This window comes from Scatophagus argus, chromosome 14 (assembly GCF_020382885.2).
Source record: "Scatophagus argus isolate fScaArg1 chromosome 14, fScaArg1.pri, whole genome shotgun sequence".
NCBI lineage: Eukaryota > Metazoa > Chordata > Actinopteri > Scatophagidae > Scatophagus > Scatophagus argus.
The window spans coordinates 7,081,211-7,105,368 of NC_058506.1; the positions used below are offsets into that span (position 1 = coordinate 7,081,211).

The following is a 24,158-nucleotide window of genomic DNA, read 5'->3' on the forward strand; positions in this document are numbered from 1 at the left end:
TTTTTTGTTCCACTAATGATCCACTTCCTTTTTACCATCTCTTTTCAAGTTCATTTGACTCTGTTTTTCATTTCACCACTCAACAGATGTTGTGTTTCAACAGTGTTTGCAGCTAATGCCAAAAAACAACTTGACTGAGTTGAACTTGAGTGGTTAGGAGAGTGACTGAGTAATACTGTCAGCATGACTGGGTTGTTTTTCAAATTGCTTAACAGGGCAAGGACAAAATGTTTTGGTTTATGGACAGAAACTTGCAGGGATTTCCTTACAGATTTAACACTGTCTGTTGGGGTAAAGTACAGTCCCTGTTGGTTTACTAGCTGGGTTAAAGGGCTATTTCCATATATTTCCATAATATTCTAAAATATTTACTGGAATCATATTGTGATAATAATGTAGTGACAATAAATTATACCTTCTGTCATCTACCTTTGTTTCATTAACAGAAGGTTGCTCTGAAAAAATACTGTAGGCTGTTATTTTTTATTTTTAAGTTACTTTATTAATCCCAAGCTGGGAAATTACTTCAAGCACCCAGGGCGCATACTGGGGGTTAGGTGCCTTGCTCAAGGGCACATCAACCGGCTAATGGGGGGGGGGGGGGCATTATCACTCCACCACACTAAAATTTTTCCTGCCCGTCCGGTGGGGGAATCGAACCAGCGACCTTCCAATCACAAGCCACTTCTCCAACCTCTAGGCCACGGCTGCCCCCATGTTTCTACAGTTTAGTGTTAAGTAATTGCCAAAGGTGTCAATAAAATCTGAAGGGTAAAACGTCTCATGACGTTGAAGTACAGAAGACAAGCTACAGACATGAAGCTGTAAATGTCAGTGAACACAGTTTGTCAAAATCAAGCCACAAGACAGCTTAAAAATTAAGATATTTAAGAAAAACTTTATTTGTGACTTATTAACAAAACACATTACCAGATTGATGAAATCATAAGAATCACTATTATCACCTTTACAATGATGAAGCAGGTGTACAAAAAAAGTTATGAACAGATCTGCACTGTCACAGTCCACTGGTCTGTGCCACTCACTGCCACACCCAGTGACTGAGGAACATTCACTATACACAAGCAGAGAATACATCAACTTTTTTTTTTTTCACAGTTTTTATGTTTTTTGATTTTTTTTTTCCTTCTTTTTTCTTTTTTTCTCTACTGGGCTGGGGATAGATATGGAGGGTGAGTAAATGATTTGATTTCACAATAGTGTTGGTTTGTTTGATCATCATTTCAAAGCTTAGCACAACTTTAAGGGTTGAGTTTCTTATCTATGAAAATCGTAAGGGTAAAAACAAAAAAAGAGCATTTCATAGCATAACACAATAGCATTATGTATATCTAGAAGATTAAATTCATTTCAACAGGATAAAAAAATGTGTTTCTTTTAGGTTTTTCCACAAGTTACTGTTCGCAATAGCGTAAATGTATGTATGTGTGTGTGTGTGTGTGTGGATGAGTGTGGGTCTTTAAATGTGTGTATTATCTTCGAGAATGTGTATCAGAGGTATATGTATTCTAATACGCATCTCCCAGTGGAAAAACATATCTATGTATATATAGTATCTATATAGTATCTGTTTCCTTTGCTTATAACATGCAAACAGCCACTTGGTGATCTGACAGCACGGAAGTACACCTGAAGGATGGGACAGGGGAGGAAGGAAACGTGAGCACGGGAGGGACTGAGCCTGATAGTAGCACCTATGTACCCCTACTATGAATGGTAAGAAGATGGTCTAGAAAAAGGAACACTGATGTGAGATTTTATGACACTTTTCATCATATTGATGCTGTTCCATTATTTGCGGCTCTTCTCTGCCATGCAAGTCCTGGGTTTTACAATGTAAAATAAAACTGTTCAGTTCACAGTTGGGTCACTGTAATTTTTGAAATTTTCACAGCAGTATTATACTGTATGTAATGCCCCCCCCCCCCCCCCCCCCCCCCACCAGTTATCCACCGACCTCTTTGCACTGCTGCTGAACTGCACTTCACTGAGTTTGTAATGTAAGCAGTGCTGGTCGACCCCAGCGGATCAGCTGGCGCTAACAGGAATACCAAAAGAGGAAAATGCAAAAGAGGAATGACTTGCCCAGTTAACTCTGCAGTAGTTTCTTTATCTACACAACACACTACAGTGACTGCTATTTTCTGACTTTTCTTTATCCGCTACAACATAATCAATTCACATCTTAAACAAGTTTTTGCCAACATGTCAGATGTCCCTATGATGCAACATGTAGAACCAATGCGAGAGATGACAAAGGTGCCAACAGGGAGAAGTCACTGGCTGCAGCGCCTATGCTCAGCTGAAGCTGAAACTTAACCTAAAAGATGTGTGTGTGTGTGTGTCTGTGTCTGTGTAATATATGTCCATGTGTTTATGTGTATGCATTCTGTGTGTTAATATGCAAATACACAAATGTTATTGTGTTACAACGTCACAGTTCATTTAAGGAGAGTGACTTGAAAGATGTTGTCCAACCATGTTGATTTGAAGAAACAGGAGTAGAGGGAGGAAACAGGCAGCGGGCAAGCAAATCCTACAAGCACTGAAGCAGTTGAGGCAGTGGTGCAGGGCTTGAAGAACAACTACTTAACATTCAAAGACAAAAGTAGAGGGATCAGGCTAGAACAGAAATGAAGCAACAAGCAACGTTCCTGCGTCCCAACCATATAATACACTCCCATATCAAGGATGGCACTGGCCTTCAGTCTTAACGTTTCCTTAAAAAGGAATGCAAATTCTTTAAGTATATTTCTGTGTGTTTGCATGTACTGTGTGTCTGTATGTATGAGAGCAAGATAGAGGGTGTGTGTTTGCTTGTGTGTATGTGTGAGTAAGAGGCAGAGAGAGTCAGTGTTTGTGTACAATAATGTGTGTGTCAGACTGGGTGTGCTGATACACAGTGGGATTAAGACCCCATTGACCTGCGCCGTATTCCAGGAGAAGAGACAAGTTCAGGGGCCGGTTGCATCAGCTGCACGTAGGTTCCCTAGTTCCGAAGTAGCCACTAAACCCGATTTACGCATTGCTAGAACACAAGCAGTAGCACCACAAGAATCTGTTACGTAACCGTAAGTAACAACTAAATAGTTAAGCAAGCAATAAAGCAGGTGCAAATGATACAAAGTCACACAATTGCACTCACTAACAGTAAAGCAGGACTTTTTTCTTTTTTTTTTCTTTTTTTTGCACACAGCTTTTTTTTTTTCTTTACTATTTTCATTATGTTTTGTAACTTAAAGGATTGGATGGGATTTGGATGTTTACACCCATTTTCTACAAATTATACACTATTCTCCAATTGAGTGTTTATGTCTTCCAATGTGTCTTTATTCAGGCAGTCTGGTTCCAGTTCGGTTCCATTCAATATTAAAATCAACGTGCTGAGACTTGCTTGATGTAATCCTCCATGTCTGTGTTTAATTTAGGCAACTTTATTGTATAATGTAGTGCAGGTTTTGAATCTGCACTACAGCTACATTAGCGTGTGATGAAAATGTAAATCAAAAACAATAAAATACCATCAAATACTGTCCTCATTTTGATGAAAATGTTTCAAATCTCAACTCATGTAAAAACAATGGCTGCCTGAGAGGTGCAAAAAATACTTTAGAAGTTCCCCAAACACAATGGTCTCTGATACAAAGTATACAAGATTTGTAGAGAATGGACTAAAACATGGGAAAAACTCTTGATGTCCTTTAAGAGTCAAATATGAATTGTATTTACCAATCGTATGCCAATCTGTTCAGCTACAAATTCATGTTGTTTGTACCCATCAGCAAGATACTCATTTGCTATTCATCTGATAATTTTATGATGAGCTACACCTTTATAATTACCTCCTTACTACCCATGGCATAATCAAATTCATTAACTTGCTAATTGCAAATTAACTAGCAGTTGTGGAGCCACTACTTTATACCCTAACCTGGGAACAAACTTGCGCATAGTTGGTGCAATCCAGTCCAGGTCCTCAGCCTCTGCAATGTGCTATATGTTACACTGAAACAGAGCTATTTATTATTATTTATTTATTATGTGTGTGGTCCGGCTTGTCTTGGCCACCTCATTTTCTTACAGGTGCTAATCTCATGGTACATATATTGTAAGTTGTTACTTTTTCATTTTTCTTTCTTTTTTTTTTTTTTACAAAAGACCACATTTTCTGAATTTATACAAGGCCTCCATAATACTGAAGACAAAAGCCTCTGTTTCATTTATTTAGTTTGGTTTCTACTTCACCTCTAACCAGGTGAGCGAAAAAGGAAAAGGGCTGCATAAAGACAGAGATGCCAACACAGGCAGCCTCAGCTGACAATGGTCAGATACAAATAGTACACCCTTTGGTGCAAAGTATTTTTGTCTTTATTTTACAAACTGGGAGGAGGGGCGGGGTCCAATAAAATCCTTTCTGTTTTAATTTGGTCCAGCCTTTAGATGAAGTCACATTTGTTTACCATAAACCTTAGACTTTCATTGGCCAAAGTTATGGGCCAAATGAGCCAAGGAAGAGAGAGAAACGTTTGTTTAGCAAGTTCACGTGGTCTGAGGAGCCAGTCCAGGTCTAATGAGGGTTTGGCTACTGTACATTGTCTATGCAAATATGGTGCAAGGAGGCTCCCTTGGTTCTACAATATGCATTTGCCTTTCTTTTTTTGTTGTTCTGGCTCTCTGATTGTGATGTTAGTTTGTTGGTAGCTCTGTTTTCAAGTCACCCCTTCTCCTCTATTCATCTCCCCCGTCATCCTTTCCTTTCTCCTTCTTGTCCTTCTTGTCTTTCTTCTTCTTTTTCTTCTTCTTGGCCTCCTCCTTCTTGCCAAAGCTTATGAAGTCGCCTTTGTCATCCACAGGGCCGGGGTCATGGCGGATAGAAATGATGGCTGGGGATCCAGGGATGATGAAGGCTTCAGGAGGAATCTCTCCGGGCTTCAGGGGCTGAGGAGGGCAGTAGCCTTGTGCGGCGCCGTATCTGAAGTGCCAGCTGTTGCTGTTGACTCCAGCGCCCACTGGAGGTGATAGCTCTCCACCACCCTCTCCGTCTACACAGGCATGATGGGAAAAAAAAAAAAAAAAGAAATCATGTACAATACAGTTACTTATTACCTTTATTTGATCATCATGGTAACCATACTGCTTTGTTAAAAAATAGTAGAAACAGGGTTATTTGCTTTATTGACAAGAAGTAGGGGGGCACGGTGGTGCAGTGGTTAGCATTGTCGCCTCACAGCAAGAGGGTTCCAGGTCCTATGTTATAACTTGTTTGATTTATACTAAAACCATAGTGTACAAGCATTAATTTCCCATTTCACTACCTCTTAGCTAAGGAGCAGTTGCCTTGCAGAGATTCCGTTAAACGTACTGCTCCCAGCCAGTAAATATATACATAACCTGATCTAAAATGGCTAATTTTAATGTTTACATGTTTTAAAAAAAAATCCAAATTAAACAAATGTAACATGCTAGTTAGTGAGCTGTATGAAGGCATTATTAGGCAGATTTCTTATCATCAGTACCTTTGTTACCTTAGTCCATTCTAGGGCTGCCACTAATAATTATTTTTATTATTGATTAATCTGAATATTTTTTTAAAAAAATGTATTAATTAATCGTTAAATCTATAAAATGACTGGAAAAACAAAAACTCGCATTACAATTTCCCAGAGCCTAAAGTGATGTCAGATTGGTTCTTTTGTCCAAGCAACAGTCCAAAACCCAAAGACTTTTCATTACAGTCCTAAATGAAAAAGAAATGACCAGAAAATGTCTGACATTTTTTGCAGCTACTTATATTTCTATCACTTATCCATTAATTGACTAATCATGGCACCTTGTCTCTTCCGATCTGGACTTCACAGGGGAATCCTCTCTTCAATAACTGCTCGCACTGTTTGTCCTGCATTGTTCCTCACTAAGATTTTATTATTTGGTTCCCTTGATTTTCATAAAATCAGACATATCAGGAATAATCAAAATCGAACAAACGCAGGCAGAGTAATAGCCTGAGATTGGAGCAATAGCCACAGGGAGTGGACATTTTCAGACTCCTGAGACCACAGGAGACAACACCGGAGGGGACTAGCCTTTGGACCACAGGGACGTTTAACTTGGCAATGTGATTGTATTTGTATTTGGATGATGGCAGCAGATTAATACTGCTCTCATAGGAGGCCAGGGAGAGGGATTGAACCTTTAAGCATGGACACGGCAGAGAAAGGCACCCAGATAGCAAGTGGGGAAAAAAAAGATACAGACAAAAATTAAAAATACTTATGTCAAGTGAAAATGAGACATAGCTATTGAGGTTAAAAGGTTAAAGATGTCGAAAGGAAAAGAAAAGATGGCGTTAAATGAGATAAGGAGAGAGAGTGAACGAAAGAGAGAGGAAGGGAGAGAGACAGTGAAAAAGATGGGGGTGGGAGGGTTTTGCAGACACGGTGCTCTCAGGCCCACACCAGTTCCCTCTGCACTGACCTACTTTCAGTCTGGATTTTATTTAGATCAAACACAGGCCCTTGCAAAAAGATTCTGTTTGATTTTTCTTTGTAGGCTATTTATGACATTGCTGGAGCGCTGAATTGGTCTCTACCAGTGTTCCATTGGGAAATACACTATTTTGAAAACACACACTGTCCATACACACAGTGTCCCACTGCGTCCCTACAATAAGCTCATACAATGTGAGAATAAATTACACTTACAGAATATAAGAAAGAGCAGATGCTATGGACAATATCACTGTTCAATAGCTCTGCATTGCTTCCCCATTCACTGCTGCAAACAGCATACAAAGACTACTGGACACCCTTCACAGACAGCTATTATATATAATGGAGTCATGACTCACTAAAAATGTATCATGTATTAACTTATACAAATATGATGCTGTAAAAGACAGAAAGTGTATTAGGAGAGGTCAGTTATTGTGGCTTCTGGTAACATAGCAGCAACATACCATTGTGACAGGAACACAGGCACACATAAATAATTTGTTTTCTCATTGCGAAAAATAGAAGTATTCATTTTTAAGTTACATTAAATAATTAGCATGTCAACGACCAAGATAAATAAAAAATGTAAAGCCATGACTGTTGAGGAAATTTAAGATTTTAACTTAACTTATTTTTTTAGATGTTTTTGTCTGTTGTTACATAATTTTACATGTCCGTTCAGAGAAAAATTAATTGCAGCTAATTAACCAATGTAATTTAGCCTGCTTAATGATTAGTCAGTGTCAGGTGTTATCATCTTATCTGACGATTAGTGAAGTTAATGCAGTAATGCTTGTCTGTTTCTGAGGATTATGACATTTGATGGGATGGTCTGTCTGTTTGTATTTAATCTGGGTATCAAACCCAGGAGGAGGATCTGGTATTTTATATCAGTCCCATTCACTGGCTCTCAATGATTAGGCAAGGAAGATTGCTGCTCATGTGGAGGAGGACAACCATGCTTAAAATAAACTGAAAAGACAGCCGGTGAGTTAAAGGAGATGTGCACAATACTGTGAGGCAGAATGTGGATAAGCTTACTGAGCAAGGAGTGCAGTGAATTGCACTGCTGTACAGAGTGCACCTCCATTTTATATAACAGACACACCACTTCCTGTTACCAAATGCTGCCATGTTCAGGATGGTGATTTGAGGCTTGGTGAGAGGAGTTTGGGATTGCCTTTTTAGACAGTTGGAAATAAGTATCCATCTGATGTGAAAGTGCATTTGAAACCTCATCCAGGGAAGCCTGAAATATACCTTTAGGGAATCTAAGGTTTTTATTTTTCCTTTGGGGGCATGAATGTGTTCAGCAAATTCCATGGCACTCTGCCTGTGAGATTATAGAAGATATTGTGTACAATGTTTACATGTTGGAGAAGAAATGTCAGTCAATTCATCATCTGGGAAGTGTTAATGTGCTCACAGTAAATTACAGCTGATGAAGCCTGAAAATGGTTGAAAAGGTTGAGTGGAAGAATTCACCGAAGCCTTAGGATTAATCCTCTACAAATCAATATTAATATATTCTTTTATATAAGAGAGATTTCTTGATCGGATCAGAGAGTGTTCAATCGATATGTTAAACTATGTACAGGTGAGTAGGACAATTTATCATGGTAGAATAAACAAGACTTCAGGTTACATTAAGCTTACTAAACGAGGAAGAAATGTAGGGAAGCAAACTGCAGTATAATTCCTATGTTTCTGTAGTAAATTAACCACCATCATAACAGTACAGTTGTTGGCTTATGCACACCTGATGAGTTGAGAGCATTTTATATCCCTAGGCATGACCAGCTGTGCTAAAATGTCAAATGGCTGCGTAGCGTCTAATCAAGTGAATATTGTCCCAGCGTCTCGGGACATTCTAGGGCTCTGTCCATTGGCTGTGACAAATCCAAACCTCTGACATTATTAATTAGAATCCTGGCCCAGGTATTAATCTGAGATCATGTTCATGTGTGTGTGTGTGCGTGTGCGTGTGCATGTGAAAAATTCCTTCACAATGAGTGGGTCATGCAACCATTCAGGGGAGTTTGTGCAACTATGCAGAGTTTTGCTGCTTGTGTTACTGTTTTTCTACCATGGAGGGTTATTTGTAACTCTGCCATTGCTTCATATTAGCCTACATTTCACAGCAATCGCGCATCTGAGACGGATTATCGTGTAACTGCTGGTAAGCAGGTCAGTGCAGCTCCTTATGAGGAGGTTGCCATGACACCTGGAGCAGATATGTGGGTGTTTAAAGCCTCATTTCGTGTAACCTGATGTCCTACATTTAAATTAGGCTATGTTATTTCCTGTCTAGTCCAGGATACGGTTCCATCTAAAATGAATCCCTCTGGTGGTTTGAGGCACATGCACAAATCTGACAGCCCTGTAGTGCTTTTGTAAATCCATGCAATGCATCACATGTATTCTGCATGAGGCACATCAACCAAAACCAGTCTTTCCTACATTATTTCCCCCCAATTACTGCCTGCCCTCTTTTCTCTCTAAATACCTGCCCTTGTCGAGTCCCCTTCTTTTCCTCTCCCTACTCTGTCTCTAAATCTTCCATTCAGAGATGTGACTGGTTGCCATGGAAACTACATTCGCCCACTCCCCGCTGATGGAGGGTGCGGCCGCTGCAGCAATCGCTCAGTTAGACAGTGTTGCCAGGCAACAGGTCACATGGCGTTCCCTAGCAACAACACTACTGCAGGAACCTGCCAATCCTCTTAACCTTTCTCTTTCTCCATCCCCCCACGCCTCGCTTTCTTCCTTCAGCCCTCTGTAGGTCTCCTCTGCTCTTCCTCTCCAAAACTGCCTTAAGCCCTCTGAACCCCAAAACCTGCTGGCAAGTTTGAAAGGCACAGTTTCTTAAAAAAATTGCCAAACAAACAAATCAAACATGGCGAATCACTCCAGCAGGAAAAATAACAAAATTTAAGCTTAAATAAATGTCTCATTAAAAATGTTGTAATTTTGTGAAAGACATTAAACTCTGCGTTCCTCAACACAACTGGGAAGCACTAAGTGACTAGGGTGAGATCAACAGTCATATGAAAAAAAAAAATCTGTGAAAAGCTGACTTTACTGCAGGCTGTGTGGGTACAAAGAGCGGAAAGGAGAAGATTCTACTGACAAAGAAATCTAACTTTTTCTTGTATATTGCATAGAAAAATTAGTTCTCAGAGAATAAATATGTGAGCAAAAATGCCAACAAACTGCTATTTTGCATTCTGGTACTCTCTTATTACTGATAATAGCTTCTCTCCTCCTCTGACTGGAGACAAATGTCTCCTCATCAGCACCAGGGGTCACTTACATAAACCCAGTTTTGAGGGTGTCGCATTGAGATACATCTCAGCACCTCAGACAGCTTCATCAAGATAACGATTCACTGCAGACATAAAAATGTGTCACAATAAAATGCTCCACCCTGTTTGTGCATAGTAAAGAGGATCAACCTGCAATCCACTTGGTCTAAGGTTATTTCCTGAAGCGACAGCGCACCACTGATCAGCCTGTAGCACACTGTGCACAGATAATATTTGAGTCTTTACAGGACCAGACACACATTCTTCAATCTGTTCTAAAAAATATACACATTCTGCAGTAAACTGGCACATTGATGCTGGGAAATGGTACAGCTTATTCTGAACAATTCCCCAGCTCTCTTCTCCTCAGAGAGAGAAGCTGACAGACAGTAAAACATATTCTGCCACTGACTCGTTGAGTGATTGACTGTGATGCTCCCCTTCACCCTCAGGTCTCTACCTATGTTTTAATTCCTGGAGCTAGACAGAAAATCAATGAATGAAATCTTGACTGAACAGAGGAGGGAACACAATGTTCCAAGCACCGTTTCGCAATCTTACTTATAAAAGTCTTCCAGTAAACTGCCAATCTGTTAGTCATTAGCTCTGAGCCTGTGTGTCTGTGAATGATGAACCACTGGTCATTGTTTTGGCCAGTTCTACTTCCACTAACGTCGTGTTGCAACACATTTTTAATGTTGCCGCCCACTCAGGACAGCTGATTTCTCGTAAAAAAAACTGTTGCCTTTTTTAGTCTGTGGCTCTCCATTCTGCCAAATGCTTTTGTGAAAGGATGTATTTGTTTATCTTAAGCTCTGCATAAGGGCCCCAGGGTTTTGGCACCTCAGCTAAGCTCTGAACATCACACTGGAATTCCAGATCATGCAGATATTTAAAGGACGATTCTCTCAAGTCCGCAGTATAAAGAAAGATGAATTTAAGTTCGTGAAAACTAACTAAATTCGATGGGATAAGCACAATTCAAGTCAATGGACAAACTGTAATGTTTGATTATAATGGCAGATTAGAAGTGATGATCTTTGTTTTTAAAAGAAGTGATTCTTCATTAAACTAAATTAAACTAAAATGCATTTATTCACCACTCGTATTATTTGCTGGGACTCTGTTCTACCAGTGTTATCCTAGATGGGGCTAGATTTAGTTATTTTGGGAGATACATTTATTGGCCTACATGCTGAGAGGTAAGATAATTCATACCACTCTCACATCTGTACGATTCCCATTACCAAAAGTAGAGAGAACAAGTCAGGATGGCTCTGCCCAAAGGTTTAAAAAAAAGCCTATGCTATTACTCCTAAAGCTCACTGCTCAACCCAGCCTCTGAGACCGACACAGGCCAGTTGGAACACAGGGAATACAGTAGCGAGGTGAGTTACAGTCACTCTGACCTGGAGTCTCACTCCAGAGACAACAAGGACACAACGGGTTCAAGAAGGGGAGCATGTTTGCAGCAAGTTAATTTGTCATATGAGTACGTACATCACAGTCCATGAGTTTTGGGTTTTATGAGCTTGAAATTATTTATTCCCATGTTTTGAACAACGAGACTTACGTGATGTTTTACAGTGTTGTAATAAATGCAACAAAATGTTCAGTGTCTGGATGCTGGATGTTCTGACACAGAATCAACAACAGCTTTTGCCGTTAGCACTGTTATTAACAGGCTAGTGACTTAGAGGCTCATTATTACTGTTTTGTATTTCTCTTGAATGTTGTGTCAACCATGTTAATCATAACATTCTTTCTCGGCACAGGAACTCCTATAATTTTCTGTTTCCCCAAACATATATTTTATTTAATATCATAAATGTGCAACGATGACTCGTCGGCTAGAAAAATCTTTAGTCGGGGGCAGCCCGAGGTTTTATGAGCCCCATTACTGATTCTCTTCACCTGTCAGCAATTAGCTTTATGGGGAGCGAGTGACACAAGCGCAGATGAACATGAATACTTGGTGGCTTCCCAGCCATGAGGTTTTTGACAGGCACCTCTAACATACCAGAGGTTCAAATGCCAGGTGCCTGTGGTGGTGGGAGAGAACTTTCATCCCAGACCACCCCAAGTTTCAAGTTTCATGTTTAAAAGATAACATTCTATTGCAATTGAAAAACAATTGTTGATAAAAAAAAAAAAAAGATTCATGCCTCACAATGTACAAATGGTAAATGGCTTTTACAAATATCAAGTTTTCTGTCACCGTTTTTCTTTCACCCTAACCTGACTGCTAGACTTGTACTCACCTGCTGCGCTGGACACCGTGGGCCAGTTCTGGACCAGCATGCCCTGTGCTCCCTGCATCACAGAGGATTCCTCCATGTGGACAGAACTGGATGGCAGAAGACATTAAGCACACTCAGTAAAACATGTTAAATCAAAGTCAAAGCTCTAGTTAGTTAGAAATGTGTTCTCTTTGACAGATATCACTATTTTCAAAACCTCAACTGAAATGGTAATTCAGCACAGTATTAGTCACTGTTTCAGGCCCCAACAGCAACAGTTACTTACTTACCAATAACTACTTTTGAATTAAAAGAAAAATTACACTCTTCAGTTTAATTCTCCCAATATAAAGTTAATTGTTCACACCTGTGTTTTTGCAATTGTGACATGTCAAATTCTGTTACGTGAAAAAGGCCTTCAGAATAAGAATGCATGAGATTGGACTATCCTTCAATCATTCCTACACTATTAAAGACAAATACTACTTAAGTATTTTGCTAACTTTGGTGATCAAAGCTGATGAAATAAAATGAGAAATTCAGTGAAAGAAAGCCAGAGAAAACAAACATATGCATACTGACTAAAGCAGAAGTTCATGCAGTACACTTCAATTCAGTTTGGCTGTTTGAAACCTAAAGTGCTGCTCATGAGGGACATTAGAATCAACCAAATAGGCCTGTTTCCAAAAGCTTTGAACTATTCCTTTCATAACATGAATTTTTTTGAATAAACGCGTTCTTTTGTGAATATTGAACTGCTTTATGGGAAGCAAAGCAAAGGGAAATAGCATGTTAGGAGATAAGTGTTTCGATCAGAGTGGTGTGGTATTGCAATAATGTTTGCAAATACCAACTGGCAAAAGAGAAAAATCCTAGGTTTTCCCTGAGAAACATTATAATACTGGGGAAATATGACCATAGAGAACCACCAAAAATATATATTTAAGTTTAGAAACTCGTAATACTCATAATAATAATTGGCTGTGCAGTAATAAACATACACAGACAGGTGCAGGCTTGCAGTTCCCAATTTAGGCAGAGAATTTTCCTCCCATTCATAATGAATACAGAGCTTACTGTATAGGAGGACCTACCCCGACTGGGGCCTCTGCAATGCAGCACATCCAGCTATCTAGCCCACTTGTTACGTTGAATAGGGAACATAAAATGGCCATGTACATTCTCAGTGGCTGTGGGTTTTCACATTAGCTAAGGTGCTGGTTTAATGTGTGAGAATATGACACAGATAGGACTGGTGTTTTCTGCACTGACTAACTACACCGGGAATGTGGGTCAGTAATGTTGGTGCTGCATGCTGTGTGTAGTGTGATACATTACAGTATGCGTGTGTCGGGGTTAAGCATGAATATGAGCCTCCCTGTGTCTGTGTGTGTTAAACGCACTGCCATTTCAGAGATGGCAGCAGCAAATTGTGACGATGATTTATGTTAATACCATGTCATGATGACATGATGCACATTATGATACCCTCCACACCATAGAAATTAACACTAATATCCAATTAAATCAAACTTAGAAAGAGCAGAAGACTGCACTGCTGAGTAGTAAGCGTTGTTAGCATGAAATCAGTACAAAGAGAGAGACATGTGGAGGTAAAACTAATTAGTCTCTGAGGTCTCAGCTATGTCAAATTAACAACACACTTGCTTATGTATGTTAATAAAACGGTGTCCTAACCATTACAAAATTTAAGTTATAGATTCAAAAACCACTACTACATTCCCCATATTCCATCCATCCATCCATTTTCTATACCGCTTATCCGTCAGGGTCGCGGGGGAGCTGGAGCCTATCCCAGCTATCCCAAAATTTTGACTACGGGTGAGAGGTGGGGTACACCCTGGACTGGTCGCCAGTGTGTCAATCACAGGGACAACACACAAAGACAGACAACCACACACTCTCACATTCACACCTAGGGGCAATTTTAGAGAAGCCAATTAACCTAATGTGCATGTTTTTGGTATTGTGGGAGGAAGCCAGAGTACCCGGAGAAAACCATGCAGGCACAGGGAGAACATGCAAACTCCACATAGAAGGGCCCAGACCGGGATTCGAGCCTGGAACCCTCTTGCTATGAGGCGACAGTGCTAACCACTGCACCACCGTGCCGCCCCCCCGTATTCCTAATTTCAGTATTCTCTGATTTGCAGTAATGACAATGTATTCAATGTCATTACTCAGATAAAGATGGAAGTACTCATACTTAACTCATACGTTCTGTGTATTAGAAACCCGGTCACTGTTATGGGGAGATGAAAAATTATCCATTTATCAGCGTTTCTAAGAACCTAATTAAGTCCTGTTTCAGAGTAATAACTGGCATATTTTGTTGAAGCTCATGTCAATCTTTAGCTCAATCTACAATTGGGATTTGGTTAAGCAATAAGGGCTTGTGAAGCAATGCCTGCAAGTGCAGTGTATGCAAGCACACCCTGTGAATTGACAAGTATGACTGGAGTCCAAAATGTTCTCTGCCATGTGTTTGCACAACCCTCATCACTGGACAAAAATGTATAAATACACACAGAATGACACATGTGTGCATGCTTGGCAGTTGTCCACACAGACAATGATGCATATGTGCATCTAAGAAAGGTCATGGTCAGCTCATTTGTCCTTCACGCTTTCTGTTTAAAGACTGTAAGTGGAGCAAACGACACTCAGAATGTAGATGACCTATATTGTATTACACTGCAGAGGAGGAGTGCTATACATCCACTGATGGGAGCCGCATATTCCACTTTTCCCAAAGGAGGAGGATGGAACAAGGTTCAAACAGATGCTGAGGGAGTCATTAACGTCATCTCTGATAATGGCAGATAGTGACTTGCGGTATTATGTTACAGTGTCTTTATTTGAGGTCATTTTGAGATGCAGGTAATCTGTGGAAAGTCTGTGCGTTAAATGTTTTGCTTAGAGAGACAACACACTGCAGTCATGAAGAGCAACATGAGGGGTCACTGCAGTAGCAGCACATACTGCATGGAGAGGAAACAGTATGAGTGGGATGAATACGTGTAACGTTTTCTAGATGATCATAAGTTGCAAAAGAGTTTAAGATGGAAAGTGCTTACCTCTGCACCCCTGCTCTCAAAGATGCGGAATATCGCCAGTCAGCATTCGGGGCCTTTGGCTATGTGAGAAAGAGGTTCAAAATGGAGGAGGGGGGGGGGGGGGGGGGAGAGAGAGAGAGAGAGAGAGAGAGAGAGAGAGAGAGAGAGAGAGAGAGGTTAGTTTGATCTCACACAGCACAGTGCCTGGCTGGGCCATGGTCTCATCAATTAATCATGACACACATCTCAGCTATGTACATGACAGGAACACTGCAGATGTGTCCCCCACAGCACGCACACGCACACGCACACACACACACACACACACATATTGACATCCACAGACAGACACAGAAAGACAGTGTGTGAAAGCCATATTGATGAGTTTTTGGACAGCCTCACTCAATGGCTCTATAAATACAAGAGCTGGGAGAGTTATGCCATTTTCCTGACTGCTGGGGTGTTTGTACAGCCCGATGTGTGCATATTTGTGTAAGTTCAGTAAATCTCTCTGCTCTTGATGAACCTGGGCTGAGTGCTTGGAATTCCCAGTAGTCTTCTGGCAAATTATTGCCTTTAAAATCCAAACAAGAACTGCCATTGCCTGGGCAGCCACATCCTCTACTCCTGTTCTGCATTAGCCCGATGTGAAGGACAATCATAGAGAGTCCTTCCCCTTCTAGTGGACCACCATGGGACCTTATTTTAGAAAAAAAAATCTGGATGGTAATTAATGGCAAGGGACAAAAAATTTTGATTCCATTTAAATTATGACATGAAAAAACTCATGACTGAAACCTCGTATAAGCTGTCATGGTAGCCAGCTTTGGAATCAACTAACACTTCCTTTCACATAGCTGCAGCCGTCAACATGGCCAGACTTGTGATTAGTGATTTTTGTCTCTTTTAATATGCCAAGCTAACAGCCATGTTACTGCTGGCCACATATATTGCGAGATGAGCCAAGATGGCATTTCATACAAAAGTCAAGGGTTCTTTACAGTTTTACAGCAAACAGTGTTTTTCTTGGCACGTAAAATTGCCTATTATATTGACAAAGGGCATATTTGTAATTCATGATGCAATCCAGACAAGATAAAAAAAATCAGTATGTTAAGACTGTCAGGTCTCTTATTCATTTACCTTTGACAACAGACAATTTTTTTCTGATGATTACACCTTTAAGTTAAAAAAAATCAATTGAATTCCATTAGGTGAAAAGTCATATTTTTAATGAGCCAGTCTTTCATGGCCATTAATCATGCCTGAGTCTTGCATAGTTGTTTTCCTCATGAATACATTCTGCACTTAAATGCACTGTATGAAACAATTGTGAACATCTGTACCACAGCTAATGCTAATGTCAATGCCTTGACATCAAGAGGACTGAACAAGAAAAGCTGTGTTTGAGACACAAACCTGCTCAGGCAGTAGCAAGTGTCCCAGATAAAGATGGCACATTATGTTCTTCAGTTCAATTCAGCGGGGAGTATTTTGTGCTGGTAGACTCAGCCTGTTTGAGTAAATCTAATTTGCAGGGTTGAGGAACAGAGGCTGGAGGTTAATATAATTTACACTGCTACACTTGTCTTGGTAAGAGATTTCCTCATAACTAATGTACCAGTGACTGGCACCTAATAATTTAGATGATGCATCCAGAGATACCCTCTAGACCTTCGAAGCCTTTGCCTCAACAATCCGATGTTAAAATGATGTTATTGCAAAATCTGAAACACCAGTTTCTCTATTCCCACTAGTAGGGTTGTCACAAAAGGGTTCGTCACTACACAATTATCATGGCCGAAAGAATTCATAATAATAACATTAAAATAAAAGAAATAGTATCTGTCAAATTCATCTTGAACTTTGTTGTGCGTTTTATGTAGACAAGTGGAGAGAGTCTGTAACCACAACTGTACAAAAAGAACGGTTACACTTAATAAATAACGAAAAGGCAAGATGACGAACTGACAAACAAAATATCCACAAGGCCAAACATCTGCACTGGATTATTATACACACAGTACCATATGTGTATTGCTAACACAACATCAATATTACATTTTTTTAATAGGTTGGTTAGTAGTGGTATATTGCAACCCTAAACCTACTCTCCAGCCTTAAAGCAGAACGCCAGTCAAAGCCTGATTCCTTAAATTTATGACTAATGTGCATGAAAATTTCAACATTTAGGGGCTACATAAATGGTGTGTGTATGGCTGGGAAAGCAGGAATGCAGGACTTCTTGGTAGTGATCATGCCAATTATAAAGACAAGATATTTTAAATTGCAAATCAGCACCAGAAATACTAGTGGTTATTTTCTTAATGTATACATTTAAATTACATACATATTGATATAATTTGCACTGGATTGTCATGTCGTCCTTTGCTTTATAAAAAATGAGCATTTGTTACCAATGCTCACACATTCAAGATGTTACACGGCCACTATACAATCTGGGTATTGCACAATGTACGTTTTCTAATGGTTGTTATAAAATATGCAATACTTTTTTGGACATCGTCTAACTTTAGATTCAATCAAACTGTGCTCAGTTGTGATTGAGCGTGGTGCATGAGACCAAGACAGTATATTTAAGTTGTCTCATGATAACATCTCAAACAATACCAAGTTTAATTATAGTATGATTACTACTCCCTCCCATAGTCAGAGGCAACAACAAGTCTTGTAAGGCCTTTGATCAAGTCAATTAACCCCAGCTGCTCCAGTGTAACAGTCTTAATAGTCTTACTCACACACATACACACACACAGAAGTCAAAACTACTGACACAGAGAACAGGTAAGCAGTGAAGCCTTTATGTGACCTGTTCTTAGTGTGGATGTGATGACAACCTCAAACTGAAACACAAAGCTCTGAATCATCAGAAACAGCACAGGACCCTGAAAAGCATCAGGCCTGACACTAATGCAGTGTGAGTGCTGAGCTGGGCTGGGCTGAGCAACTACACAGTACAAGTGGGAACTGAACAAAGAGAATGAAGCCTGCAAGGATTCAATTCATCCCAGGACGGGCTCATACAGGATTATGATCACCCTGCAGCCACAGAATAAAACTGGCTAAAATGACAACAATGCATGCTGTAGCAATAACCTTAATCAACAGTCACATGGAATATGGACTTAAAAGGATCTTCTATTGTAAAAAAAAAAAAAAAAAAATCATTAAAGCCACTAAAACATGATGATTCATGATGCTCCAGTTATGCAACAAAGGTAAACATAAAAAATTAATGACATACCTCTGGGCAGATTTGGAGGGAGGCATCGGGCATACTCAGTCTGCGTACAAATCCACTTCCACTTGTGAAGAAACGGTCAGCACCGCTGCCCCAGGTGCCACTGATGGGACGTCCCGTGTTGTAGAACATGAAAGTGTCACTGCCAGAGGTGGCTGTCAGGCAGGTCTTGTAACAGTAAGTCTTTGTTAGGGAGCCATTCCCACGCACTTCGATGTAGTGAGGCTCCACTTTAAGGTCTCTCCGAAGCACCACATTGTTATTAGGCTGTCCCCCAGCTCCACCACTGCCTCCCCCGCCAGCACTTACGCTGCTGTTCCCACCATCTGGAGGGGGCTTCTGCGACACACAGCAAGGAGAGCAGGACCCAGGCTGGGTGCAGTATGCATGACAGCGAACGATGGCCAGAACCACCACAGTGACCAGGAAAACAAAGGTGGTCGCACTCAGAGCCACAATCAAGTACAGGGTCACGTTGGAGAAGAGCAGTGTGCTGTGAGGTCGGATGATCCTCTTGGGATCAGGAGCGACTTTGGGTGGCACCTCCATAACAGCCACATTGATGGTGGCAGTGGAGGACAGAGCAGGCTGCCCATGGTCCTTCACTACGACGGTTAGGGCAAAGGATGTGAAGTTGTCCTCCAGGATCCTCCGAGTTGTCCTGATCTCACCAGTGTGTTCATGCACCTTGAACAGGTCCAGGTCAGTGGCTGTCTCCAGTACGTACACCAACCAAGCATTGGGACCAGCATCTGCATCATATGCCACCACTTTTGTCACCAAGGCACCAGGCTCTGCGTTTTTCTGTACCGTTTCCAAGGAGCGCGTGCCATTGCCAGGAGGGTTTACTATCAATGGTGGATGGTCATTCTGATCCATTATGTAGATGTAGACTGTGGCAACGCGGCTGAGTGGAGGAATGCCCCCATCTTGGGCTTTGACCTGGAAGTGAAACTCTCTCAGTGACTCATAGTCAAAGGCTCGCAGGGCATAAGCCTCCCCTGTATCGGCCTTCACAGACACATAGGAGGTGACAGGGATGCCATGGTTGTTGTCATTGAGCACTGTGTAGGTGATGCGTGCGTTCTCTTTGATATCTGCGTCTTGAGCTTTCACGGTACACAAAGAAGCCCCGGGGGCATTGTTCTCAGCCACATAGACGGTATATGAAGTCTGTTCAAATCGTGGTGGGTTGTCATTAACATCAGCCACATCCACCTGTATGGTCTTCTGGGAAGAGAGGGGAGGGTTTCCTCCATCTGTGGCACTCAGAGTGACATTGTAGGCATCAGTGGTCTCACGGTCCAGGAAAGCTGAGGTAACCAGAGTGTAGTAATTTCTGAATGACTTGATCTTGAAAGGAAGGCCTGCTGGGATCTCCAGGCTCACCTGCTTGTTTGCACCAGAGTCTCGATCAGTAACGCTAATGAGGGCCACAACAGTGTCTGCACGGGCATCCTCCCTCACGGGGCTTGACAGAGATGACAGCACTATCTGAGGGACATTGTCATTCACATCCACTACCTCTGCCACTACCTTACAGTGCGATGTCACGGCCCCGGGGCCCTTGTCCATAGCCTGGATGTACATCTCATAGGAGTTGGTCTCTTCATAGTCAACATTGCTCCTAACTCTTATTTCTCCTGTATTTGTGTCCATGCTGAACATCTGCCTCACTCTCTCTGGAGTGTAGCTGCTGAAAGAGTAATAAACCTCTCCATTTGTGCCCTCATCCAGATCAGTTGCATTCAGTTTAATTACCAGGGTGTCTTTGGGAGAATTTTCCAACAGTTTCACCTTGTACACGGAGCTGTCGAATGTGGGAATATTGTCATTTGAGTCCAGGACCCGGACATTGATTTTAGCTGTGCCTGTTTTCTCTGGCGTTCCACCATCCACAGCACTTAGAATTAATTGGTGGTAAGGCGTCTGTTCACGATCAAGGGGCTTTTTGAGCACAAGCTCGATGTGCTTTGTATTGAGGGAGGGTTTGTTAGATACCAGCGCGAAATGGTCGTTTGTGCTGAGCTGATACATACGAACTGAATTGGACCCAATGTCTGGATCTTGGGCGTTTTCAATCGGGTAACGAGACCCTGGTAAAGCAGATTCTATGATTTCCAGTTGGTACTCGTCTCTGGGGAACTGCGGCGCATTATCATTGGCATCCACAATCTCCACCTCGACATGGTGCACCTCAGTGGGGTTTTCGACTAGAACCTCCAGATTAATGAGGCAGGTGCTGGATAAATCACACAGTGCCTCCCTGTCGATCCTTTCATTGACAAGTAATTTCCCATTTTTGGGGTTGACAATCACATAGCGTTTACCACTGTTGGAGGTTACCTTAATTTTTCGGGTGGCGAGCTTTCGAATATCCAGCCCCAAGTCATGCGCCAGATCACCGACCAGTGCCCCATTTTCTAGTTCTTCTGTAATAGAATATCGCAACTGTCCAAAGGAAAGGCCACAAAATAAGGAAAATATCACAAAATAAAAAGGCACATTATTCCCTATCCAGATGCATATCCCCTGCACAGCCATTGCAAGCTCATAGGATCCGCAGACGGATTAAACGCAGCCTTCCGCCTTTTTAGCTTGCAGTATCTTGCATCCCAGCACCTCATTAAGGTGGGCTAATTGGTCTCCCAGTAAATGAAACAGAAGCGGCTCATCCATTGTGTTACCCGGCAAAGGCGAATCCTCTCCAGCTCACCCATATTTCCTTTGTCCGTGATGCGCTTTTTTGTCTCCAATGCGCGCTGCTGACGGGTGTGTTTGCCTGCCGCTGAAGCTGTGAGATCCATCAAGATTGTCGAAATTCTGCCCAAATAAACGGGAAAAGGAACATGTGTTTTTCAAAATAAAATGTTGGAGAGTTTGTTTTTTTCTTCACCAAGTTTATTTAGCTCTGCCAGAGGGAACAAAAAGGAAGGAAGCCCAAAATTGGAGATTTTAGTCAAAGGCTGAAATAAAGTATTCAAAGTCATAGCTTTTCAGGGTGTTTATTAATTCTTAACACATAGTTCGCTTTTTGACTGGTTTGCCATTGATCACAATGAACAAACGCTTACTCTTGCTGTGCAATTTAACTGCATTTAGTTTAGTTTCTGCGCAGCAAAAGTAAGCCATGAACCATGTACTGCGGATTCCCGTGTACATGTCTCATTGAAAATTTAGCAGCTCTGTATTGGCGTGTATTTTATTTTGAAAATGATGCCCGGAAGTTTTGTAATTCAATATTGGTAACTTGACCTTTGAAGGACACCATCCCACCCTAGCGCGCACTCAGACTCCAGCTCTCCCCTCTCCACGGTGGCGCAGCTCCCCTCCTCCACCCTCCCCACCCATTTCTCTCCTCTCATCCCTCCATTACGATGTCGGTGTAGGGTCTGGGAGCGAGTAGACCACCGACACATTAAAGCACCCCCAGAATTAGGAATGATGGCCACACAAACAATGTTAACATGGGACAGTCTCTTATTACACAAATCTGAATTGTTGTGCAACACATGAGGCAAACATCTCAGTGGAATTATTGAAATGGAAAATACAACACGAATATGTGGCTAAAACGGTTCGTTTACTGGTGTTAAATTTGTCTGGACTCACTGTTGCTCTTCAAGGCAAGGTCAGAGTTAATCTGCACAATATTCAGCATCACCACATCCGACCCAAAATGGAAGATACACGCAAAAAATAAACGTGGTCACATACACAGACACATGTTTGGATACTGGCTTATGTTTGTCTCCCTTTGTCTGCTCTGGAGACGTCTGGATTGTTAATTTGCCGGTAGCGATTCTGCGGCGCAGCCTACCGCATGGCGAGCGTTTGGCCAAGAAAGACAGCATTGCACTGACAATCACAACCTTCCCTCCACATGGATCACTGTCAGTGGTAGACCTCAGACTGTCAGGTCACATAATCGTATTTAAGATGCCCGTGGTGGACCCCACAAAGCACAAGTCTCATTTCTTCTCTATAGGGTAGAAGAGAAACGTGATACAGGATGCGCCTCTGTATGGTCACGGAAGAAGCATAAAACTGCTGGTGTGCAGAATCCAGCCTAGTATATGAATAAATACTGAGACTTTATTAATCAGCATGTATAACGCAGTAGTAAGACTGTATAGAGCCGCAGTCTGCGATTCAAAAGCGTTTTTCTTGGGGGGGGGGGGTAGCTTTCTTTGATTCTACACTTCAGGAAAGCCAACCATTCATCCAATTTACTTGTTCTCGGTATAAAGTAGGTAGTCATGACTAAAGGAAACACATGGTAAAAATAAAGAATACACAAGCAAGCTGTCACAATGATGTTGCTCCAGTGAGGCACTGCAACACCTCTCCGGTTTTAATTGAAGAAGCTATTATTAAAGCTGTAATACTTTTCTCCAGAAGTACTGCACTAAATTTGGATGATGTTTTCGCTGTATATTATTTTTCCAGTATGTTACAGTTGATCTCGTGTATTGAACACAATAACATATGAGTCACAATGTGATGTGCCTGGAAAGACATTCATTAAATTAGCCTGTTATTCTTATTATTGCTTGGCATCAGGTGGAAATGTTCTCATACTTAAGATAACGTCTTTCATCATCATGCCAATTATTCCACACTCTACTTATTCCACTAATGAGCCTGTGACACAGTTTTAATGCCAAACCTTTCAAGCTGAAGCTGTGAGATTTGAAGTCATCATCAGCAGTCACATGACAGTATTCATTTGGCACAAACTCTGAGACAAATTAGTGAAACAGTAAACCTCTCAGCAGTGAAACAAGCTTCACTATTCTAAGACTCCAGCCACCTGAGACCCTGTCTAATGTATGTGGCCCGAGAAAATGGATGGACGTGTAGCTGCTCTACCTTAAAATTAACTCCACCTTAAGCCTTAGGCAGCAGATGAAGCTTCTTCATGTCCCCCTTAACACAGCAGGCAAATTCCCAGACTGAAGGACATTGCTACTCATCCCTTGGACCTGTGTTGGGGATCCCCTCTATGATTAGATGACTGACTAACCTATTTTAATGTTGTATACCAGGTCTTCCCTGGGCTGCTTGCAACTGATGAGAAAGGTATGTAGGACATTGTGCATTTTGGTAACAGAACTACTTCAGTAACATGTTCCTTTATACAGAAGAACTTCAGAGGAATTTTGCTTTATATGCTGTCTTGAGATGATTAAACCCTCAACCTGAAAAATAGGTGTTGAATATTGTTGAATGAAACACAAACAGGAAAGATTTAGAGAGAAACACATTTATTTCAAAACCTTGTACAGAGAAGGGAAAAGACAATATGCAACATGAAGCAGTTCTGAACCATTATACAGGGGTCTTTTGCATTAATGAGAGTGAAGTTCTCAAAGACGCTCACGTCATCTACAGACTCTAAGTGCACTTAATGGATATGCATGCAAACATTGCTGTCTGTCTATCTAACCTGCATCTCAATTAGAACATCTTATAGCAGAACCAGGCTGCAAATTCCACTTAATCTATTAAAATTTAAAAAATCATGCTCTTCTATCCTGCCTTTGGCTATTTAAACTCGCTACCAAGGTGGCAGACTGTTAAAGGAACTTGTGGTTGCACAGCACCATTCTGAAAATGTATCACTTTGGATCATGATCTCACACTTGTCTCAAACTCAAGAACAAGGGTGAAGGTGATAAAGATGAAATAGAGCTAGATGCTTATTTGATGGTTATTTGATGGCAGAGTCAGGTCCTCAGGATGAGGCCGGGCTAGCTGAC

The 24,158-nt window shown here is 41.3% G+C and overlaps 1 protein-coding gene across 1 annotated transcript; it reads right to left on the reverse strand.

Moving 5' to 3' along the window:
* Positions 1 to 878: 878 nt before the first annotated feature.
* Positions 879 to 21,719, reverse strand: LOC124070631 (protocadherin alpha-C2-like). The gene is made up of 4 exons (XM_046410710.1): positions 18,400 to 21,719; positions 15,156 to 15,214; positions 12,079 to 12,164; positions 879 to 5,063 (listed from the first exon to the last, which is right to left on the reverse strand). Exons 1-4 carry the CDS (start codon positions 20,938 to 20,940, stop codon positions 4,750 to 4,752), a joined length of 3,000 nt encoding a protein of 999 aa, XP_046266666.1. The 5' UTR covers positions 20,941 to 21,719; the 3' UTR covers positions 879 to 4,749.
* Positions 21,720 to 24,158: the final 2,439 nt, after the last annotated feature.